Consider the following 15,709-nt stretch of genomic DNA (forward strand, 5'->3'; position numbering starts at 1 on the left):
TGTTTGCTTGTTTGTTTGTTTGTTTGTTTGTTGGTAAACTGTAAGAGACAATGAGCGCGTCCGCCGTGGCGTTGTGCTGTCTGGTGGCGTTGGCGGCTGTGCTCGGGGAACAGAGCCCCACGGCTTCATCATCCTCCTCCTCCTCCTCCTCCTCCTCATCCTCCTCATCCTCCTCATCCTCATCATCTTCTTCGCCCCAAGAATCGTGCGCGTCCTGCGGCTTGAGAGCGCCGGACCAATCGGAGCGCGTAAACGTGGATTTCGTGGAGGCCGTGAAGAGGCACATCCTGAACCGGCTCCAGATGCGGGAGCGCCCCAACATCACGCACCCCATCCCCAAGGCGGCCATGGTGACGGCGCTGCGGCGGCTGCACGCGGGGAAAGTGCGCGAGGACGGGCGCGTGGAGATCCCCAATTTTGACGGACACGCCGCGTTCAACAACGAAGTGCAGGCGGAGACGTCGGAGATTATCAGTTTCGCCGAATCAGGTAATAATAATAATAATAATAATAATAATAATAATAATAATAATAATAATAATAATAATAATATCTAATCTAACGGTGATGTCTTATTGAGCGCGCGCGTGTTTCGGAGGTGACCCCACGCTGAACCCGCTCACCTTTTGACTCGCCGTGTTGGCACCGGGCGGGATCGTTTGGAGATGTGGGCAAAAGCAGGAGTGTAACGGCTGTTTTACGCACGTTACTTTTTTTTTATTTTGACGCACCGGGGTCACGGTTACGCACAGCCACGGCGTTAATAGTTAATAACGATGTGAGCAAAGACGTGCGTGCGGGTTTCTTGTCATTGTGAGGTGAAACGTGCGTGTTTCTTGTCATTGTGAGGTGAAACGTGCGTGTTTCTTGTCATTGTGAGGTGAAACGTGCGTGTTTCTTGTCATTGTGAGGTGAAACGTGCGTGTTTCTTGTCATTGTGAGGTGAAACGTGCGGGTTTAACTGTTGGAGTCGTTGGTGCGGTTGCGTGATGGCGTTGGTCAGTGATGGCGTGGCCGTTATTGTGAGGGAAACGTCACGATTTAACGTTTATGCAACAGTGAAATGTTAGTGAATATTCTGTCGTTCTCATTGTCTATCACGTGATTGTGTTTCAAGTTTGTGACTAGCTTTATTAAATCAAACTTTCTGAATGACAAAGTGAAGTGAATGTGACAGAAACAGCCAAATAAAAAAAAGGTATGTTACATTTAGACTTAAAAATACGTGATTTTGCGTCTAGAATTGGCATGATTACTATCTTTTTGTTCTTATGATTATACTGTGACCTAAATCATCGTCATTATTAATTAACCGAACAATCTTGTCATTCAAAGCATCGTTTACGAGTCTCTATTTTGAATGTAGCAAAGATAATACTGTTTTATTTCTATTACTGCAATTAGAAGGAGCATTTTAGCCAGTTGTATGAGAACACAGAGATTGATATGCTAAAAATGTTAAAGCAAATCGAACTAGAATCTTGGAAGAATCTTCAGTTTTTTAAAGTTTGCGCTAAACGTTACACTTTTAAATGTATTTTTATTTGATTTTTTTGCATCTATTCGTGGGTTTTAATGACTTTCGCCCATCCAAAAGATATAATAATTTGTTTTAATTAGTTAATTACTATGGCGATGGTGCTCGACTTTCATCCCGTAGATATTTCTCAAACTTTAATCCTCCTTCAGTCAACCGTCGATGTCTTCTTATCTTTCATTTCACGTTCCACTTCAACGCAGGACCGAGCAAATTCATAATCAAGCTCTCTGCAACTAGAGGTCAAGGGTCAAGGGTCTGCTTCAGCGAAATTACTACGGACCAGTCTTAGAGCGGTTGTGTTTAAAATAGAACGTGATTCGTCAAGTGTATTTGACATTCAGCGGAAGAATAATGTCCATTTAGGATCGCTCGTTTGGATGGGGCATTTTGTTACCGCAGCGACGGGTAATCAAACGTGCACTTTAAACATCAGCCGAGCCGCACTATGCTCACGTACGGCCTCTTAAAGAGTCTTTTCCATCTAAACAATGTTGAAGTGCCAAGTGCCCACACCAAGAGTGCAGATGTTCGTCTTCAAAAGTACAATCTTATTATTTTAGGTGTTGAAAAATTTTGGAAATCTATTTGAAACATGTCATTGGTATAGTTTTAAAAGCAATGAATGTAAGTTTTTTGCAAATTAAATGTCAAAACTAGTTGATTTTTGGCACACAAACAAAAAACTTTAAGTCAATAAAACAGAAAAAAGCTTGTTCTTGAGTTGAAAACCTAATTGTAACTACTAGCTGCATTGTAAGTACTTTTACTAGCCTAGTAATACATGTAGTTTCAGTACTTTTCAATACAATTACCTCACTTACATTGATTCTTCTTCCTCATTCACTCCAACAATACAGGATTTTGCAGTAGTAGTAAGTCATTTCGGGTGGGATTGTTATTTTTATTTTATTTTTAAGCGCAGTTGTAGCAGTAGTCGTAGTAGCGATCGCATTTTTAGTTGACACTTTTCCCAAATCGACTCTACTGTTTCGACTAGACGGAGTAATGATACCGGGCCAGGCGCCACCTACGTCTAAAACGATATCACATATGTTCAAACGGACTTAGAACGACGCTACAATGGATTTCGCGGTGACTTTTTTTCACCTCTTCGCCTCCATTCATCATTTTCTGCATAGGCGGGCAGCTGGATATATTTTCATGAGCGCCGAGACATTTACAGTAGTGATAAATGAGACAAATTTCAGTAGCTTCCTTTGGTTGCTTGGTGCGCTTCCAAGTTCAAGAGTCCTAGATCAAAAAAGCCATATTTTTTGTGCTGAAAAAGTAAAAAAAAAGTAGATCTTCCGTCATCTCTTTGACATTATAAGCAGGTTGCAACAGAGATTTTTTTTGTCTGTCTGGAGATGTGAGCCGGGCTAACTTATCAGCGTCGATCGTGTTTACATTTTAGCATGTAGAACTTGTAGGTTTTCACATAGCAAGCGAGATCAGGCAGCACCAGCAGTCTTTGAAGGCTTTGGGTCGTCTTTGCAGAGCCGTAGCTAACTAGTGGGCGAACTTGATCAATAATGGGGGGCCTGATTAGAATAGGTGCCCACAATTTGTATTTATTTTTTAACTTGTAAGTATTCACATAACTAGCACAGTTAGGTGACACCAACAATCTTTGAAGAATGTCTATGCAGGGCCGTAGCAACATTTTGGTCAAAATTGATCAATAGTGTGGTGCCTAATTTGATCAGGCCCCCCACATTTACATTTTTTTAAATTTCATTAATTTTAAGCAACAGCAGCAACATAACTCCTTGTTTTAAAGAGGTACGATGTCACTTTTATGGTGGAAGGGCTCTGCTACCTGCTTGTCTCCACAAAGATGTTATTGCATAGCCTGGAATGTTCTAATCAGTAACATCTACACTTATCTATTTGGTGTTTATTTAATTACAGTCGTACGCATTTCTAATCTCCATGGAGACGAGACCACCTCCTAAAAGTTACATAGTTCACCATTAAAGATAAACAAAAAGTTCCAAAATCATATACAAAGTACTATTATCTACTACTATCTATACTTTTAGATACATGAACATCTTGGTGGAATTTGAAATCATTATCAACTGAAAAAGCCTGCCAATGACTAATAACTATTCTTTGCACAGATATGCAATAACATGTTGGCCTACTCTATAATTATCCTTTAGCTAATGTTTTTATTTTTCACATCATAATTATAGAAACAAAAATGGGCTGGGTCACCATTTCTTGAAGTTACATGCCCGATTTGGTTTTCAAATGTCTGCATCTAAATGTATTGCTGTCATTGTACTGTGTCCTGAGTAATGGAGGCTTGTCTTGTCTTGGGCTCCAGCCGTCTTTTGAAACACACCTTAGATTATAATGCAAGTGTTGATAATGATCATTTGTACAGAGATATTGAAAGATGTTGACGTATTCTTTGAGCAACGGCATTAGCAATGGGTAGAGTAATTACGCCTCCAGAGGGTAGCGCTTAATTGCACATTTTTTACAGAAACGTTTTGTCAGTGTTCCTGAGAGCCATTTGATTGTAAGAAGGCCCTAATAAATCTCAGTTTCAGCCTCAGAACTGTCTTTGAGCAGGAGAGGAACAGGTGAATAGGTGGTTGAGTAGAGATTGTACTTGGGGTTTTATCCTAAAGCCAGTCACCTTAAATCCTCTAGTTTCCTTAGATGACAATCAAAAGAAACGAAAGGCAGAGTCCTTAAATTACCCCCGTTTGTTGTGTAGGGGCATAAAAGAGAACCTCTGAATCCAATTTCATCACTAAAGCTGAGCTCACACTCAATACTCCAATGTATAAAGCCCTCTTTTAAATACGGACAAAGTCCCTCAATTGGCCATTTATCCCTGGCTCTAAGAATGTGTATCTAGCTAATTCTCAGAAGTCCGAAGAGAACACCCTTTCCTCTCCGCTCTCACACCCCCACTCACACCTAAATTCATCTATACTCCACAATCCTATAAATGTCACTTGACACAGACTGTTAGTTTAACAAGATGAAAACATACAATTAAAGGCACAGAAATAGGATGTCTTAAAATGCACTCATGGGACGGCACTGTGTTCTCTCCGACCCCGCTGGTACAATTAGCCTGAATGGACCCACAAGCTCCTGTCTTCCAAATGGGAATGATCCGAGCATGCTCATGACAGGGGAACAAAAGCCAGGCAATTATTAGAAGAGCACTACGCGTTCACACTGAAGCCGACATGTCAACGTAAAGGAGAAAAAAGCTGGCAAAACAAAAGAAAATGTGCAGAATAATGCATGAGATATTTGAGTCAGGATTGAGCAGGGGGGTAAGTCCGGGCGGGCGGATGGGCATGGTGGTGCTGCTGATGGCAGGGGAAGGGTGGGGTGCTCATATTGTGTGTGTTTGCCCATATTGCTGCATTGTAAAGAATGCTTTTGTGGCTCTGAAGGTTCGCTGGGCTGCTTTGCTGCTTCTTCTTCTCCTTCTGTGCGTCTATTCTTCCTCACACCTTTGAGCCTTTGTGCAGTATTGTACCAGGGAGCTGGCTTGGATCCCTGCTCCCTAGACCCCCGTCTGCCTCTTGGCCAGCTGGCTCGCCCCCCACCCTCTGCACCCCTCAACTAGATCGGACCCTGCCAGCCGGGGCACGGCTCACAGGAGAGGTCCCCAGCAAGCTCTCCAGCCAGGGCAGCTTGTAGCCCAAAGCACCATTGTCACAGCCAGGGACAAAGATGGCATGGCTTTCCACTCCACGTTTTACATAGAGGGACAAGCATGTGATGACCTTCAACCCTTGAAAAATATGTAACCACACATTTTAATATCATCTCTTTTATTTTTCAACTCCAAATCCCTTGTAACGTAGTGCATGTGTCTGGCTTGCAATCTGTCCATTCCCAGTATTTAGTGTACATCCCATATTAGCTAAATTGCACAGAGTAAATCACATGCAGTCAGACCACTAAGGGAAACCTGGCTTTTACCAACGACAAGCACTTAAGCTATTTTCTCTTTACTCCTGCCAAGGACAGTGAGAGCTTTCTTCTTTTTCCAGTGCTCCGCTGTGTATTTTAATGTGCTTTCTTAGAAACAGAAACACTAAATACATTTGACTATCTTGTCAATTTCTTGGAAAGCATGATATTTAAGACCCTACTAAATTTGAGCTGGAGTTATTCACAGCTGTATCTTTGTTAAAGATGTACTATGTAGCTTTTCTCGTGAGGGGTTGCTTGTCTCCATGGAGATTTTATTGCTTTGCCTGGAGTGTTTCACAGAACAGCATTAAACATATCAATCTGCCAGGTGTTTTTACCTTACCAAAATACCTTGAACACCTGTAACTTACCCTGGGAGCATCGATAGCTTGTCCTTTACAAAGTTTACTTTAGAACAATCCAGGCACAGCAATAACATCTCAGTTCACTAAAAAGCAGTTAGTAGTATAGTTCACAAAGAAATTTTCTAAAGTCTTTGATGTAAAAAATCATGAATCATAAATTTTAGAGACGCTAAAATGTTTCCGATTGCTAGCTTCATTCTTGCAGTACAGTCAATAGCAAAGGTTAGTCAAAGGTTGAAGCCAATTAAGCTCTCAAGTATAGTATTAGTAATTTACTCCCACTCTCTTTCTGGCATCGCGCTTGTTTGTTTAGCCAGCGCGTAAATGTATCCGGTTAAGGGGTTTACCGCGAGGTCAGCTTGCGTTCCGAGTCCTGCGGGTTAACCGCGTGCTTGTTTCTCTCTGCCGGCCTCCTTATCGCCACTGTACGGCACAAAGCTGTGAGGTCTGCCAAACTGCCCCCGGTGCAGGTGAGGGAAGGCCGATGCCAATCTCCCTTCTCCCCTGACATGCTCCCGTGGGTGCTTTCGCGGGGGTATTCGATGTCCCGTACTCACAGGAGCGGAGCCGCGCACTTGACGGGCCAAAGCTACTCAAAAGAAAGAAGGTTGAGAGGAAACAAAAAAAAAACAAAGAAGTTTAGATATGAACTGCTTGATTATGGCAGGTCATTGACCCGTCGTTGGTTAGGTTTACTTCGGGACACCGGTCTTTCACGAAGAGCTGTCAATCGTGGCGCTGTTGGATCCGCGCCAATCATTTTCCACATTCAAGCCACAAGTGCGCGTCTCAGGCCTCAATGGCGCTGGCTGCCTCTGTATAGCGAACGGCAGCATCAATGATTTATGCGGCTTTATTAAATTTACCTCCATGCTAAAAAAAAGACAGCAAATGAGCGGCTTTGATCGAGCAGGAAGAAAGCTATTGACGCTGTTGAAAAGCGCTCTATCAGATTCTTTGCAGGTTGACTCACCCCATTGGTGTGCTTACGAGTGACAACACAAAGGATCTTTACAGAGGGTTGCTATGTTGATATCCGTGCAATAGGTTCGTATAATAGCGGCGCCTGGATGCACGCAATGGCTAACAGCTTGTTTGCTAATCCTATATTGGTCTAGCAGCAGAGTGGATCCACTTCAAAAAGTTACATCCATCAAGCAAAAGCATTAGTGTTGCTACTTTGACTCACTACTGTAAAGGGCTTCAGAAAATACTTACTTATATACGTATCAAGATTCAAGAGTCAATTATGGTGGTCAATGATCAGCTTGGGTTTTTTAATCAAAAGTTCTACAGCGTGAAGTTTGAAGCAGAGCAAATTGCACTTTTTGTGTCAAAAGTATATATTTCTTTATATACGTATAATTATAATATCATATTGAAAGCCATTTTTATTTGTGTTTAATTAGACATCCACTTTTATTATAGGTTATGGTACATTTTTACAAACTGAATCTAATGTTTAAATAACATGACTCCAATAATCCGGTAAAATAGCTTGACGCAACTAAGTACAATTACATTTGACATTTTAATATGTCATGTGTTGCATGCAGTGACAGGTCGGTTACAGACTTGTTTGTGTTGGAGGGGGACGCTCCTTGTCGACTTGAAAACCAGCTGTATATAAAGAGATAGCAACGCTTTAGAGTCATAAAGAAAGAATGCTTTTTTAGCGCTTGGAGTAGAATCATATGGAGCGTTTGAAGCCAATGTAATGCCACATAAAGCAAAGCCATGTTTTCAAATACTTTAAGAGGAGAACTGTAATGTCTGTTCTTCAAAATCCTAAAATAACGTGAGGGTTTTGTAGCTTCGACCATTGCGTTCCCACTTGTAAACATATCGTGCGTCATGCTTAGTCTCTTCCGTGCCATGCTTCCCTCACGCTCATGTTAAAGCTACATGTAGGCCTCACCGCAGCACGCTACACCGCACCCTCGATTTAGCCGCCGTCCTATCCACGGCGTGTGGTCTCGTCGACCGTGCGGTTTGAGTAATGATCCTTGGAGATACCTTCCTTCTCTCCCTGGCTGCTTCTTAAGGGCTTCATCCCTAAACTTGGTGGCGCAGGTGGGGACATGCTAAGCCCACCCAGGTGTCCTATCACGCTGCCTGCCTTCCTGTCCGTACGCAGCACCCGTTTGCAGTGCGGAGGTCAGGCGAGGCGTGTCGGGGCCAGCTGAAAATAGTTTGTAACACTGCATGAAAAGAACAATTCATTCCGTGAAGGAAGGACAGTGGAAAAAAAGGCACGTATACATTCTTTGCTGCATGGAAGCTATATAATTGAATTTGTACGCACCATAAATAATGCACAGTAAGACTTAGAAATACGTCTGTGAACAAGGATTCAGAGCTGTAGCACTTAAGTTTATGTCCTGGATACTTTTAATGTTGTAAATTTGAGCTTGCATTTTGTAGGTGTTTATTCAATTCATTCTGAAGGTGTATTTCACCTTTTTGTGTTTTGCTATTTGTCACATCCCAAATACAATATGGTCAAATAAAGTCAAATGTACTTTTAATACAAAAATGAGCATTAAAAAGCCATGGTGATGAGTATATATTTTGTTTCTAGGTTTCTAGTAGTCTTTATTAGACAGGAGAGGAAAGTGTTAAATGGGGATGAGAGAGAAGCGAGGACATGCAGTAAGCTATTGGAGTCAGGATTCAAACTCACAACACCGGCTGCACTTGGAGCCTGGCGTACATGTGCTGTGCCTTAACCACTCGACCACTGGGCAGTACAAGTAGTCCTACTCTTAACCAAGCCACATGTGTTCGGCCACATGACTACAGCAAAAGTAAGGTTAAGGTTAGTTTGAGAAAGTTTCAAAGCCAGAGATGCATGATGCAATATTACAATTTTCTTTCATAAGCGTAGCTTTATCTGTGTCACATGGTGAGCTTATGCCTCGGCCATAACAAAGTCATCCAGAGATCTACAAAGTTTATGGTAGTAGAGATGTAACAAGCCAGTACAGTCTTGATGTTTACTGTGAGCGCAATCCATTACACACCATTTAATTGCAGCATAAACAGCCTGAGGGAATGTGGCATTGTATATTATTATTGTAAGTCTGAACATAATAGTTAAGAAAATCATTTTTTGCTTTCCCACAGCCAATTATGTCTTCATTGCAACGTGATCCAAGAAATTGCACATCTGCTGACAAGGAAAGCAAGATGGAATCACACGCATGTAACATGTACGTGTGTGTCGTATTCTGAGAAAAACGTGGCTTCAACTGTAAAATCCCAACTGTTGAAACTTCATTATTTCATGTCTTTAAAGGACTTTCTGTTCCCTCCCTGTTGCCAGCCCTACTGGCGATGAAAGGAGTGAATAATTAAAACGTAAAAACTACACAACCCCCTTAAAGCGAATGATGTAAATTGGTAATCATTTTGTGAGGGCGTTGCTACATGTCTATCTATCACACTGTCACAATCTACTTGCAGCTCTGAAATCCCTTTTTCAGAGCTTGGAGCTGTCGAGGCAAGTAAGAATGTACTTCGCTGAATGAGGTGAGGTTGGTTTGTTGTAGCCCCGAGGGCCCTTTACAGCAATTGAGGCAAAAGCTGCTGCTCCCGTGTTGTTCGCTCCAGATTCATTTCAGTTTGTACTCTGCGTGCACTTGATACTTTACCCATGGGCTTTGGTCATGAGAGGGCTGATATTTGACGTGGAGCTCGGTGCAGAGTGAGCTGTGCACCCAGCTGACAGAGCAGAGTGGAGCTGGTCTCAACAGGCCTGAATGTAAAGCTGTGCTTTACAGGAGGAAGAGGCGTGAGGCGCCCTAAAGAGGGGCCCGTCTTTGGTGGCCACCTGTTGACACTGACACACACTAATCAGTTGGCAAACAAAGTAATTTAGCTGCTTTCAAAGGCACTGCTCTGCTTGAGCACATTGTACCCAATCTCCTGAAATAGAAACCTTTCAAGTTACCTCGGGGTAATTTGGAAGACATCATTAGGCTGGTGCAAGGGAGAGCCCATGGCCACCTTTAGACTCCCTGGATCTCTTCATTGTGCTTGTTTAGAAAGTGGCCAGTGTCATGTAAATGGCTTTTATTTTTGCCTCATCATGCTTTTTGCTGGAAAGCCACGCGATTCAATGGCGAGCTGCAGCGCGGCTGTCTCCCAGTGCCTCACAGGGGGCTTTGTGCTGTCACTCTCAGGGTGCTCTTGGTGGAAGACGGAGAGGGGGTGGGGTCCGTACAGGGATGGGGCACCCATAGCAAACTCGCTGAACCCCCCGGGGCCTTGGCTGTGTCCACCGCCCTCCCACCTTCTCCACTTGCATCCTTCCTGCTTTCCTTCATCTTCTGCTCTGTTGTCCTCCCCCTTCGCACTGCCTCTTTCTCTTTGGCCCTGTCATTTAGAAAACTGGACCTGAGGCCAATTGGGCCAGATCCCAGGACTAGCTGGTCACAGCAAGCCAATCAGACGCAGCCATAGGGTCACCTGATCTGTTGATTGAGGGAAAACAACAAGAAAACAACTGATAGAGAAAACAACAAGAAAATGCAGCTGTAAAAATGTAAACTCAGCAGTGTACATGCTGCATTAGACTATTAAATCTGATCATGGAACTTAATTGAGTCCTTTTTATTTTTAAATAAGATAAGTCATATTTTCACTTCACATTTCACAAAAAATATATACAAAATCTAGCAGCTGATAACATCCATCAATTTGTCATGTTTAGCTGGGTACGGTAAAATATAGTCCTCATAATCATTCCTTCTTGAATTACCAGTATCCACTTGAAATTGATTTTAAGAGAAACAGTCACAGATTAGTAGATTGTTACTTGTTTTAACCTGCTGCAAATATTGCATTTAATCTATATTGGAAAAATTTACAAGAAAATACCTAAAGATCTTTTTTTCTTTCTGTCTCTTACAGATGAACACACATCATCCAAGTCTGGTCTCTTCTTCTTCATCTCCAATGAAGGGAACCAGAACCTGTTTGTGGCGCAGGCCAACCTGTGGCTGTACTTCCGGGTGTTGCCTGGAGGACCAGAGAAGGGCCTGCGTCGGAAGGTGACAGTGAAGATCCACTACCAGGAGGCGGGCATGAGCGGTGGAGCAGAGGGAGGTCCAGGAGGAGGAGGTGGAGGAGGAGGTTCCGGCCGCTGGTCTCTGGTGGAGAAACGTGTGGACTTGAAGCGCAGCGGCTGGCACACCTTTCCTCTGTCAGACGCTGTGAGGGCTGTGTTTGGCAAAGGCAGCCGGAGACAGGACCTGGAGGTGCACTGTGACGGCTGTGACACGTCCGGAGTGGCTCCGATACTGGTGGACCCCGGTGATCCCTCACATCGACCCTTCCTGGTGGTGCGGGCCAAGCAGGTGGACGGGAAGCACCGCATACGAAAGAGAGGCCTGGAGTGTGACGGGACCAGCGGAGGACTGTGCTGTCGGCAGCAGTTTTACATAGACTTCCGCCTCATTGGATGGAACGACTGGATCATTGCCCCTGCTGGCTACTATGGCAACTACTGCGAAGGTAGCTGCCCGGCCTACATGGCCGGAGTGCCAGGCTCCGTCTCGTCCTTCCACACTGCTGTAGTAAACCAGTACAGAATGAGAGGCATGAGCCCCGGCTCTGTTAACTCCTGCTGCATCCCCACCAAACTCAGTACAATGTCCATGCTCTACTTTGACGATGAGTACAACATTGTCAAGAGGGATGTGCCCAACATGATTGTAGAGGAATGTGGCTGTGCCTGAGCCACAGTCCTGGGCTCATTGGTGAACTTGGAAACAGTCAGAAAGGCCTTTTGTACAAACAAGACGTTATTGTACGGTACACATATCTATATATCTATACCTGTATGTGCAGGCCACACTGGTACAGCCTCAAAGGTATCAGTGCTGCTGTGCCTCTGCACACACAGCCAGTGTGTTTATTTATCAGACTGAGACATGCTCGCTGTCAGCTTCGTCTGTCGGCCTACAACTGGTCAGTGATTGGACGAAAAGGGAATGACTATCACCAAATGATGCTTTGCTCTAGTTTGCCATTTCTAGTCAAAAAATAATGGCCCATCATCTCCTGACTGAAGCGCTTAAAGAAAGAGACAGGATCCACCGACTATCAAAATGCTCCCACACAACTCTAGTCCTTGAACTAAGCACATGACTTTCAACACTTTCAAAGTTTTATGAAGCACTGACAATTCATCAGCTTATACAATTCAGAACACCAGCACTTCCTTACTGTACAGACAGACTGTCCTCTCTGGTGGACTTGATGCCTTGCAGGATTATACCCACCGCAGTGCAAGTGGCAGTGTCCTCCACAGAGCTGCCCTGCTGCCATTGTTGTCTTCTTTCTCGCTGTTGACTACGGGCCTCCATCTTTAACTTCCTGCCTGTTTAGAGTGCTGCAGGCCCTGTTACCATGACAAACAGGTGAAGATAGTCTCATAAGTGCACTTCACTTGTGCACTGGGAGCTCCAGAGAGTGGACTGTTGCCTACCCTGCCTGAGGGTGACAGGGAGTTGGGCCCAGTGGGTCGCCATGGTGCGGTGCAGCACTTGCAGAAACTGAAATGCACACCCTGAATAGCACTTGTATAAATAATTGCCTTCTAAGGGGTATTGAGTGTCCTGTCCTGTCGCTAAATAAGTGCCACATGAGCTATGCAATGTATAGTAACTATTCCATACTCCACTGCTCATTTAGACTGAATCTCACACTCTTCTCTCTTTACTCTCCCTCTCTCTACAGTCCTCCACCTTTTATCAATACTTGAAATGTAATCTTTCGCTTACTTTCCAAAGCGAATGATTGTTGTGATGTTTGCACTGAAAAGTTGCGGGATTAGCGAAACAAAACTGCCATTGAAAACATATTTTTATAGAAGTAAATTGAATTTTGTTTCAAATGTATTTACCTAATTATGGAACCAAAGAGGCCATGAAATTAGCTATTGTACCAAGATGGCAAGGCCACAGTCATTGTGTACAATACTGTTTTTGATCATTTGCAAAAGGCCTACCACTGTATCAGGGTACGAGATATGATTTCATTTCTTAGCTCTATTTTCATTCTGTTTTGTACAATACATGAACACTTCGTTTTTCATCTTAAATCTATTTTTGTTTTCTATTTAATAAGAGTTATTTTTAGTTCCTGTCTAAGAATCATTTAGTCAAATAAATGTCATTCTGTACAGTTCATGTAAAATAAAATGTTTTCTTAAATAACTTAACCTTTGTTGTTGAGTCTTTGTATTTCTGTGCATTTTACACTGACCATGTCACGTGGTCATAATAAATCATGTTGAACATTGAAAACAGTGGCTGAGTAGTTTATGGTGTCCACAGACAATAAGATGCTGGACCTGGCCTCAGACAAAGTGTCTCAACGTTTGTCATATTATATAACAATCTGTCATTCACTACTACAAGAACATTATATACCTATTATATTAAAATGCTGTCATCAGAATGTTTAAAATTCCAGAATGGAGGCAATGGGAGGTAAAATAAATACGTTTTTCAAATTTGTTTTTGATTATTAGGGAACAGGCTCAACTCAAGTCTGATTTTGATACCACCATAATAAAAACGCTCTTTTTTTAGACAATGGGAAGTAATGTTTTACACTAAATTATCATACTTGTTTATGTTTCCATGTAGTTCTGATAAAGCTCAAAATCATTCTAAAACTGTTAAAAAAAATTCTGTATCGATACTTCAAATCTAGTTTCTAGTTTCTGGATTTCAATATAAATTAGTATCTGATTTACGACCCTAAAATTACATAAACCAATATATTTTCAATGATTAACTTACATTAGATCCACATATATATATTTTTTTTTAAGTTAGTTAGCTTTTCCACACAAAAAAGTATAATTTGTGGTAAAGTAGGCGATTGCTGACCTCACACGTCCCTGTACAACTCATTACACAACACGAAAATCACACTGGCTTGTTAATCAATCAAATTTAGACAGTGAACACTAATCATGTTCTCTGCGCTGTAGGCTGATTCTTGCAGTCATTTTACGAGGCGGGGCGCAAATGGCTCTGGGAAATAAGTTGTTTTTGTATTGGTTACATGATAAAATATCTCCCAGCCTTCAGGATCGTGTGTATCTGTAAAACTGGGGCTCCACACTGCTAATTACAACTATGATTAACAACCTCAGTGGCATTCACGCACACTGCCAATGTACCTGGCTCAATCTCTCTTGGCTCCAACTGCCGCCGATGTACATGTGCCTGTGCATGCAGCGTGTCGAAACTTAAAGCTGCACCGCGTAACTTTTCCGTTGACGTTTCGGCCGTCTGCCTGTCTCCGTGGATGTAATTTCTTTGCCTGTTATGTTTTTTAGGACATTTTATTTAACCAGATAAAAAATATTGGGCCAAAAGTGGAGTGCTGCATCAGAGCAAAACGTTTTAGTTCAGATTGAAAAGTGTTCCAAGCTGTGGGAGCAGCATTTTTGTTGCAAGCAGGTCTTTCTTTGCGCAGATCTGACCTGGAATTTAGCCTGGTGACCTGATTTTATTCATGGAGACACATTTAATGCCATTCTGCGCCATGTTCAGCATCAGTAAACCTTTTATTGCCATCGTTGTAAGTGAAATGGTCCAAAATGCGGCGGACCATCTACAGAAAAGTTACATAGTGCACCTTTAATGAAGCATATAAGCAAGTACATACAACACTAGCAGTCCATTTAGATCACCACTCCATTGTATTTCTTATATGAAATAGTTACAATTGAAAAATAGGTAATGAATAGTATAATAAACATTCTTAGTACAATGACTAATAGTATTAGATTTTTTTTTAGTTGAAAAAAGTAGTATATAAATGTATTTCTTTCTTTTTTGGATCAGAAATTGTCTCAGTACAGTTCAAAATGGTACATTATTCAATTATATCCATGTGTTAATCTGCTGACTCAAACTAGAAATAGCAAAAAGGCAATTGAAGTAAGTTTGGAAAAGCTTTGTTTTCTGCTGGCACCAAAATGCACACATAATAAACTGCTTTATTACAATGAAGTATATTTCCTGACTGGGTTTGACATGAACACTGACCTCTTTTCTGGATTCAATAAATCAGAAACCACTTTGTGTAATTTTATTTGATGCAGACATGCAATACCTGATGTTACAGAAGATACGCTTAGATAATGAGGAAAAGATTTATTAACCAGTCATTTTTGGAAAGGGTAAGCTGAAGTGGGTCGCCGTTAAACCCAGAAATGTGAGTTTATTTATGGTAATGTAGAGCCCTCTTCAATCAAACTTTTAACACTTCGGTGACGCACGTCTAGATTCTGAGATAAGAGTTGCGTCAGAATAACCTGAACAGAATATTGAGAAAACGTATTTAGTTAAAAAATACCGAACACCTGCATCAAAATGTGTTATGTAACATAGTTCGTTTCATGGTCCAATCGAACTACTGAAGTCTGAATACTTTCACTTTAACTTGCATTATATTTAAACTTGCTCATTGTGTTTGCATTTAATCATCAGTAATAAGAGAAAATGTGTTTTACATTTTTCTCACTAAGAAACATTTTTTCAGCGTAAGAAAAAATGTCATCATGTTTTTATTTTCATTTTTAGAAAAGTGTCACTGCTCTAAACACCAGCAAATGAAAGAGTAGCTGCACCGTCACGTTACGTCCCAATCCTGCATTTACACAGTAGTAGTTACACCGTTCTGTGTCAGTCCTATTATTGGTTAGAGATACAGAATGAGTGCTTGGCAAGTCGGTTTGCTTTTGATGTGAAGTAACCTCGCTAACACGGCTTATAGGCTTCAAATATGTCCACGTTTTTCTCTTTTATACGGTCTTTGG

The 15,709-nt window shown here is 42.0% G+C and overlaps 1 protein-coding gene across 1 annotated transcript; it reads left to right on the forward strand.

Annotated features, from left to right (window-relative positions):
- The first annotated feature begins 21 nt into the window (after positions 1-21).
- Positions 22-13,090, forward strand: inhbb (inhibin subunit beta B). The gene is made up of 2 exons (XM_072444300.1): positions 22-489; positions 10,777-13,090. The coding sequence occupies exons 1-2, from the start codon at positions 51-53 to the stop codon at positions 11,601-11,603; spliced, it is 1,266 nt and encodes a 421-aa protein (XP_072300401.1). The 5' UTR covers positions 22-50; the 3' UTR covers positions 11,604-13,090.
- Positions 13,091-15,709: the final 2,619 nt, after the last annotated feature.

Source organism: Eucyclogobius newberryi, unplaced genomic scaffold (genome assembly GCF_026437365.1).
Source record: "Eucyclogobius newberryi isolate DKJ021-1_F unplaced genomic scaffold, fEucNew1.0.hap1 SCAF_14, whole genome shotgun sequence".
Taxonomy (NCBI): Eukaryota; Metazoa; Chordata; class Actinopteri; order Gobiiformes; family Gobiidae; genus Eucyclogobius; species Eucyclogobius newberryi.

Excerpts from the sequence above, each read along its gene's own strand:
- inhbb (XM_072444300.1), top strand. The coding sequence starts at position 51 with ATGAGCGCGTCCGCCGTGGCGTTGTGCTGTCTGGTGGCGTTGGCGGCT. Across the intron at positions 490-10,776 it reads TATCAGTTTCGCCGAATCAG|ATGAACACACATCATCCAAG; the intron begins GTAATAATAATA and ends TGTCTCTTACAG.